Source organism: Capsicum annuum, unplaced genomic scaffold (genome assembly GCF_002878395.1).
Source record: "Capsicum annuum cultivar UCD-10X-F1 unplaced genomic scaffold, UCD10Xv1.1 ctg83355, whole genome shotgun sequence".
NCBI lineage: Eukaryota > Viridiplantae > Streptophyta > Magnoliopsida > Solanales > Solanaceae > Capsicum > Capsicum annuum.
In genome coordinates, this window is record NW_025894220.1 from 580456 (window position 1) to 588594 (window position 8139).

The 8139-nt window shown below is 38.2% G+C and overlaps 3 protein-coding genes across 4 annotated transcripts in view; 2 read left to right on the plus strand and 1 right to left on the minus strand.

The window, feature by feature from the left end:
- Window positions 1–259: 259 nt before the first annotated feature.
- LOC124895636 (pentatricopeptide repeat-containing protein At1g20230-like) lies at window positions 260–6494 on the minus strand. 2 transcript variants are annotated; one of them, XM_047406074.1, is made up of 2 exons: window positions 3464–6494; window positions 260–925 (listed from the first exon to the last, which is right to left on the minus strand). In XM_047406074.1, the coding sequence occupies exon 1, from the start codon at window positions 5825–5827 to the stop codon at window positions 3791–3793; it is 2037 nt and encodes a 678-aa protein (XP_047262030.1). In that variant the 5' UTR covers window positions 5828–6494; the 3' UTR covers window positions 260–925; window positions 3464–3790. The 2 variants fall into 2 exon arrangements, with proteins under 2 accessions (XP_047262030.1, XP_047262031.1); XM_047406075.1 differs by having other exon boundaries at window positions 266–925; window positions 3232–6221.
- Window positions 498–2882, plus strand: LOC124895638 (oxygen-evolving enhancer protein 1, chloroplastic). Its single transcript, XM_047406076.1, has 2 exons — window positions 498–856; window positions 1965–2882. The coding sequence occupies exons 1-2, from the start codon at window positions 623–625 to the stop codon at window positions 2718–2720; spliced, it is 990 nt and encodes a 329-aa protein (XP_047262032.1). The 5' UTR covers window positions 498–622; the 3' UTR covers window positions 2721–2882.
- The window catches only part of LOC124895640, a gene marked incomplete in the record, with an annotated part of 6105 nt that continues 4192 nt past the window's right edge, over window positions 6227–8139 (plus strand). The window contains 2 exon segments of the mRNA XM_047406078.1: window positions 6227–6410; window positions 7681–7785. Coding sequence (XP_047262034.1) covers window positions 6380–6410; window positions 7681–7785 — 136 coding nt within the window.

The window sequence follows — 8139 nt, forward strand, 5'->3', positions numbered from 1 at the left end:
ATAACAATAGTACTTCTAAAATGGAAGAGAGAACACACAACAAGGTACTCTAAGCTAGAATTATGTTTTCCTTGGGAAAGAGAGAAATCCTCACATAATTAGCCATGTCATAATTACGGTAAAATCATGGACTAAGGTTTAATAGGTGGAAAGAGAGCAAATTTAATCCGTTTTCAATTAGTTATAGAGCTTTTTTTTGTTTTTTTGTTTTTTGAACCTTTTCTTTCGTAATACATACTATCTCAACAAATAATTAACCATGATCAAGTAATCAACTTATGTGATTTGGTGCAAATACGAGAGTAAATATTTACAGGGTTTTAGCTTCAAATAATGTAAAAGGCCATCGTCCATCACTTCCCTACCAAAATTACAAAAATGAATATCTTTATCCTGAACACAAAATTTGCCACGTTGCAAGCCACCAAATAAGAGGCATTAGCTCAGATCAACCAATGAAAAATGGCCCTTATCCTATCTCTTATCTTACTCGCACCAAAGCCACCAAAATAATTTGTCCATCCTCTGCATACGAACCACTTCTTACTGCCACTCATCCACTTTCCAACAAACCAGAAACAGAGAGGAGCACAGGAGTTTGATCAAGAAAAAAAGGCAAATTATGGCTGCCTCTCTACAAGCAGCTGCAACTCTTATGCAACCAACAAAGGTTGGTGCTAGAAACAACCTGCAGTTGAGGTCTGCACAAAGTGTGAGCAAAGCATTTGGTGTTGAACCAGCTGCAGCCAGGCTCACTTGCTCTTTGCAAACTGAAATCAAGGAATTGGCTCAGAAATGCACTGATGCTGCCAAGATTGCTGGTTTTGCCCTTGCCACTTCTGCTCTCGTCGTCTCAGTAAGTTCCTTTTCTTACCCGATTCTGCCTGCTTCATGTCCATATTTCCCATATATCTGGTGCTGTTGCCTGCATAATAAAGACTCATAAATTTAGACAGTATAATTTCAGGTATTGTATATAGGCTCGAGTCACTTAAAAAAAATACAAATTAGCAGTTCTTCATCATCATTCAACTAGGATCTTTCTAAACCAGCACATCATATTATGTATTCAATTCAACATGCAATCTATATAACAACTTATTATTAGAAATACAAGACAACTAATGGAAAATGTCCCAGAGATACCCCGCTTGTCAGCAATTAGGAACATGTACTGGTGTGTTCTGACTCGTTTAGATCATGAGCAGGCACAAAAGAAAGAAAGGCACTTTTTAACTATGAGTAGATCAGTAATGGGAATAGGATGGGATGAAAGAGGAATTTCATTCATTATTTGAAAAATTAAATCGTCATATCCCTCTATTATGCATGAAGTTTATGGTTTCCGTTGGCGTAAATCCAATCACCTAAATTTAAGATGATAAGAAACACTACAACTGGATTAAAGATGAATGCTATCTTAAGTATGACATATCGATAATTCTAAAAGCAGTAAAATGTTCTTAAAACTTGTAGGCCTCATATTCACTATCATTCAACTTCTTGGACCAGAATCTACATCAGTAGTAGAGAGCCTTTGATGTCTTTGAGAGTATGTAGAAATACATTAGAAGGCTTCTTTACATTGCCGCACATTGTATACCCTCACATTGCCACATGCAAAATTAAGATCAGTCTATATCCTATCATCCAATACCTTGTCAAAATTTCCAAGCCCATTTCTAGATGTTAATGTTGTCATCTCTATTTCAGGACAAGCATCCATGTTTCTATAAGGATTAACTGGTTTAAGGATTCTATCATAATTTGTGTATGCCTAATTTAATTTTCACTTATATTTTTATTTGGGTATGATGATGACATGACTTGAACTTATATGTGGAAACATGGTCAATAAGGATTCATATAGCTGACCCCAACTTATTTGGGACTCTGAGGCTTACTTCTTCGTGTTCTTGTTTCTCATGCAAAAATTCCTAAAGTTTGTACACATGGCTGCATAGGGAGCAAATGCCGAAGGAGTTCCAAAACGTCTAACCTTCGACGAAATTCAAAGCAAGACATACATGGAAGTAAAGGGAACTGGAACTGCTAACCAGTGCCCTACAATTGAAGGAGGTGTGGACAGCTTTGCCTTCAAACCAGGCAAGTACACTGCCCAGAAATTCTGCTTAGAGCCCACATCATTCACGGTCAAGGCAGAGGGTGTGAGCAAGAACTCAGCCCCAGAATTCCAGAAAACCAAGCTCATGACACGCTTAACCTACACTCTTGATGAGATTGAGGGACCATTCGAAGTGTCTCCTGACGGCACTGTTAAGTTTGAGGAGAAGGATGGAATTGATTATGCTGCTGTTACAGTTCAGCTTCCTGGTGGTGAGCGTGTGCCCTTCCTCTTCACTATCAAGCAGCTAGTGGCAAGCGGCAAACCAGAAAACTTTAGTGGTGAGTTCCTTGTGCCATCATACAGAGGTTCATCCTTCCTTGACCCAAAGGGCCGGGGTGGATCTACTGGCTATGACAACGCTGTTGCCTTGCCTGCCGGAGGGAGAGGAGACGAGGAGGAGCTTGAGAAGGAGAATGTAAAGAACACTGCATCTTCAACAGGAAAGATCACCTTGAGTGTTACCAAGAGCAAGCCAGAGACTGGTGAGGTCATTGGAGTATTTGAGAGCATCCAGCCATCTGATACAGATCTGGGAGCAAAGGTCCCCAAGGATGTAAAAATCCAGGGTATCTGGTATGCCCAACTTGAATAATGGAGAGTTCTAGAACTTGTGTATCATTTCTTGGTCTGAATTTTGCTGTAAGTTACAAGGTTAAACATTCTGTGACCCAATTTGGACAAGCATTGAAACAACTATCTTGCTGTATATTATCAAGCTTGAGTAATATTTCATGCTGATAGCCAGTTACAAACACTTCTAATGCTTGTACATACCCAGGATAGAGTACAAAGTATTGTCATCATCGAAAGGAGCAAATTAATGAGAATCCATATCCCCTAGACTCCACAATCCTCAAAATTAGTGAATGTGTTCAGCAAAGGTAAGCTCGATTAAGTAGTTCTTTTATTGTTGAGAGAGTTAAAACCACACAAGGCTTATTCTTACCAGTATATATCTGATGAATAACAAACAACTTAGTGCCCATCATAGATCATGCAGTGGTAAAGCAGATGAAATTCGCAATAAAGTAGAAATAGACAGACAAATGTGGAGAAATCAATTGATCAAGAGAGTGAAGAAAGGAGCCAATATAAATGCTTACTTTTCCTTGGGACAAATTCCAATGAAGTAACAATCACCTTATTTTTTATATTGACCGGTGAACATCTAAAATTCCTATTCTAGTCCCAGGTATCAAACTGGCAGTAGCACTTTTTTTCTTGCTTAGGAGTTCGCCACTCTGAAAGGACAACCTTCAGACACATAATGAGGTGCGCCTAAAGGTGGTTAGAAGAGTTGTTACATTATTTGCATACAGGGTTAGGTCATAGTACCTTTGTGCTGAGTATATATCATGGATCTAGTGCCAGCAAAAATTTTTAAATCATTAGTTTCACCCGCAAGCACAGTCACAGTGGATTGCATACTCCGACTTCTATTTTCCATGGAGAAAAACAAAATTAACCTTCTCCATTGTATTATCAGCTTAGATCCTCCAAATATCCCTTTAGAATTAATCACGTTTGCAGCATATCAAGTTTAATACTTGGTGGCATTTGTTATTTCATCAAAATCTCTGCAGGAGCATAATCAAAATATTTCCTCAAGAATTAATTATGCTTGCAGTTTATCAAGTTTAATACTTGGCGGTGTTTGGTATTTCACCAAAAATCGCTACAGGAGCATAACCCATCTTTAAAATGATGAAACCTAAGAGGATCTCTCACAATGATCTGCACCCCAACAATTTTAGCCAAATACTGCATGGCATTATGGCAATCTCCACATATTCTCAAGTTTTTGAACACCCTAATGGATGACGCACCGTCTAAATTAAGAATCCCAAAGGCAGCAGCAAGCCTCTCGCTATGATTGCACAAACTGTATTCCTTCTCCTCTGCATCAAGATCTTGTCCAACAAGGTCCGTACAGGGTAAATACCCGGCTAACCTCATCTTTTCACCTACTTCAGTCAAAAAGCGGTAAATGTCTGCAGTTTGAGCACTATTCTTGTCACCGACAACAAAAGTATGCACTTTGTCTTTCACTTGAATCCAGCTACAGCCAGGAACTTTAATAATTCCTCTTTCTCTCATCAATTTCCTAATTTTTGAGGCCTCCTCTCGTAGTTTGGCAGCTTCAAAAATATTGGACAACAAAACATAGTTCCCAGCATTTTCTGGCTCAATCTCCAACAGCTGTTCTCCAGCAGCTCGTGCCATTTCCACGTTCTTATATACTCTACATGCACCAAGCAATGCTCCCCAAGCAGCAGCACTTGGTTTCATGGGCATGCTTTGGATGAAATTATATGCCTGTTCTAGCCGACCAGCACGGCTTAGAGCATCAACCATGCATGAATAATGTTCTGAATCAGGTTCAATTCCATGCTCCTTTCTCATTGAATAAAATATCATAAGGCCCTTGTCTACCAGCTGGGAATGGCTGCAACCTGATAAGACGCCAGTAAAGGTAACGGAGTTGGGTTTCACCCCTGAACTTGCCATTTCGCGGAAAAGCAGCAAGGCTTCCTCTCCCTTCCCATGCATTGAATTTCCAATAATCATTGTGTTCCAAGCAATAGTATCTTTTTTTGGCATCACATAGAAGACTCTTTTGGATAGTTCCAGATCACCACATTTAGCATACATGAATACCAAAGCAGTGAACACTGTCTCATCTTCCAAGAATAAATGCCGAAGGAGACAACCATGAATCTCCTTACCTCTTCTTATGCTTCCTAGATCTATACAAGCAGGTAACACACTGGTGATTGTGATTTTATTTGGTTTTACACCTGACTGCTGCATTTCATGAAGTATTTGAAGCGCCTTATCTGTCCTTCCACTTTGTATGCACCCTCCAATAACAGAATTCCAGGAATCGTGATTCAGTTTAGTTCTTCCTTTTCGCAACTGATCAAAGATGCGAAGTGCTTTGTCACATTCCCCATTTGAGAAATATGCTGACATAATGACATTGCATAAAACATAGTCAGACTGATGTGTACTATTAAATACTAACTCCGCTTGTTTGATACTTGAACAACTAGCATACATGTCCACAAGAGCACTGCTAACATACACATTATCGTGTATTCCATTTCTAACGATATACCCGTGAATCTCTCTACCCAAATTCAAACTTTTCAAATCTGAGCAGGCGGGAAGTACAGAAGACAATGTAACAGGATTAGGTCTCACTCCCTTCAACCTCATTTCACGGAAAGTCATTAGCGCCTCTCTTGGAAGTTTACAGTTAACATAACACGAACTCATCGACGTCCAAGAGATTACATCTTTAGCACGTAAATTATCAAAAACATCTCTTGCACCTTGAGCGTATTTACACTTTCCATACATGTCAATCAGTGCATTTCCAAGGAGCAAATCAGAGCGATAACCAAATCTGATTACATCTTGGTGAATCCCTTTTGCCTTTATCAGGTTGCCCAAAGCAGCACAAGCCTTGGTTACCGATAACAGTGCCAGCTGATCAGGAAGGACTTTCCTTTCCCCCAATTCCTCATAGACTTTCAATGCTTCTTCTGGAAAGCCGCTTTTTTTGTATGCGGTGATCAAGAGCGTCCACGATTGTATATCTGGGTTGGGAATTTCATCGAACAATTGACGGGCACGTCGTATATCTCCACATGGTGGAAGTGCACGCAGGAACTGGGAGTTTGGCTTCGAGAGCATGTGCTTGTTGCTTGCTACTCTGACAATGGTCGATGCAAGTTACGCGCAGTGGGTTTACCCAAAATTACTTTATATATACTTACTATCTGTAATAAGAGGCAATAAGCACACACCTCCTCGACATGCCTGCTTGGCATTGAGGGGGCATTTCTGTCTTTTAAGCTTCAAAGCTTACAGTTGTTCTCCACTGCCTCCATTCTATCTCTATTCTGATCCTTTTCACCGCCTTTTCTCTACTAGCAACTACTCCACGGACCTCATTCATTGTCTCTCTATTTTCATCCCTTTAATCATTTTTACTCTTCTAGCTATTTTTGGTTTTTGCTAATTCTGCTTCTCCGCGTTGCAGTTTTCTAGAGGTAAATATCTATAATATGCTGTGTTTGTCTCTTTTTCTTTGACACAATTGTTCACTGAATTTAGGCTAGGAAGAAAATCGTCATTCTAAATTAAAAATTAGATTAATTTTTGGTATTTCAAAATAGATTGGAAAAGTGTTTCGACGGTTTATAGGATTTGGGATATGATTGTGGAGTCAAAGATGGTGAACTGATGCCTTCTGTCTTTATTTGTGGACTTTCAGGTTTCTTGTTTTCTTGATAATAATTAGCGGAAAGGGTTTTGTTAGAGATGATGAATTTGTTAGTATTTTTGTACCTGTATGTTTGTCTTTTGGGTTGTAGAGCATTTGGTAATGTGGTTTTGCTAGGAAAGAACCACACTATCTTTTGAAGACACTGAAGCTAATTTTGATGAATTTTGTTTAGTCTGTTCTATTTACTAATTCATTTTTATTTTGCCTGCTATTATGTTGTTGTTGACTGAAAGTTGAATTTGTTTAATATTTTAGTAGCTTTTGAATACTTGAGATTTTTATTATTTTGTTGTAATCTAGCTGCTGTACTGAAGTTTTCGCTGTGCCCGATTCCGGTGAAGGGCCGTTCCGCTTTATGCAGTCTTACCTTACATTTTTCCTAGAGGTCGTTTCCCCAGCTTGAATTCATGACCTATCATTTTTCCTAGAGGTCGTTTCCCCAGCTTGAATTCATGACCTATTGCTCACATGGCAACAACTTTACCTGTTACTTCAACACCCCTTCATAGTAAAGTTTTTTTTCTTTTTATTTGATTTTACCTGCCCCTGTTTTGTGGTAAACTAGATACCATTTTCAATCCAGTTTGGAGTTGTTAATAGTTCATTCTTCGGAAATTGACAAATTTGGGGAAGGATTTAACTAGAGCTGCTATTTGGAGGCAAATTGGAATAAATTCACAATTCTAGGATTTGCTATTTTGAGAATTCCAGCTACTCCTTGTTGAATTTTCATCTGTATTTCATCAAATTGTTTAGTATTGGTGTAATTGGGCGTTGCCATTTGGGATCGGCAACTTATTAAGCAAAGGTAATTTGTATTATCAAGTGATTCTTGCTCATTAATTTTCTTCCTTTTCCTTGGAATAATCAAATTGAAGCTGAAAAAATAGTGAAGACTCTGTAATTGGCTAGTTCTTGAATGAATTATGCAGACTGATTTGGTAGTAATGCCGAGTAAGGTTTCATTTACCATGAAATTAATGTGAATATAGCGAGTGAAAGAAAATTTATGGTCTTGAATGTATTTGCAGTTTAATGTTATAGTTTAGTTGTTTTCTTGATTACTGAGGACGTGAGAGTTTGCTTTGCCCACCTTTAGTTTCCTTCTCATATTTCCTTTCCCTACTCCATTTTTTTTTTAAAAAAAAGAATCATAGATCCACCAGAAGCTATAAATAAGTTTTTCATTTTAAATTAATCTATACAATTGATGCTAAAGAAAATCAAGAGTCTGATACTATTTTGTTAATCAATACAGCTTCAGAGAATCCGTTTAACGGAATCCTCACTGGTCTTCTCACGCACGGAAGTGGTGAATTCGGAAAATACTACAGCCTACCCGCCCTGAATGATCCCTGTTTTAGTAAGTTTCGCTGCCCAGCTAATGATATTTGTTATATATAATAAAGTACATTCTTTTCATTGTAACGTGAATACAGTGACATGCTCCATTGCTTGAATTTGTTAATCTGTATCTTGTCAGCTGTTTTATTTAATTTGGTGACTAATTATTCTGCTTCTATTTTTTTAGTACATCTCTTTCTTCAAAGATGATCTCTCTCTGTAATTTAGGTGTTCCTTTCCTTTATGAATGATGGATAGATTCGTACATTGGTAGATTTCGAGGACTGTAAGGTTGGTTCTTGGAAAGAAAAATAAATCCAACTATTAAAATCTTAAGTTTTAGGTAAAGAGGAAAAAATGAAATTTACTGTTA

Excerpts from the sequence above, each read along its gene's own strand:
- LOC124895636 (XM_047406074.1), bottom strand. The coding sequence starts at position 5,827 with ATGCTCTCGAAGCCAAACTCCCAGTTCCTGCGTGCACTTCCACCATGT.
- LOC124895638 (XM_047406076.1), top strand. The coding sequence starts at position 623 with ATGGCTGCCTCTCTACAAGCAGCTGCAACTCTTATGCAACCAACAAAG. Across the intron at positions 857-1,964 it reads CTTCTGCTCTCGTCGTCTCA|GGAGCAAATGCCGAAGGAGT; the intron begins GTAAGTTCCTTT and ends ATGGCTGCATAG.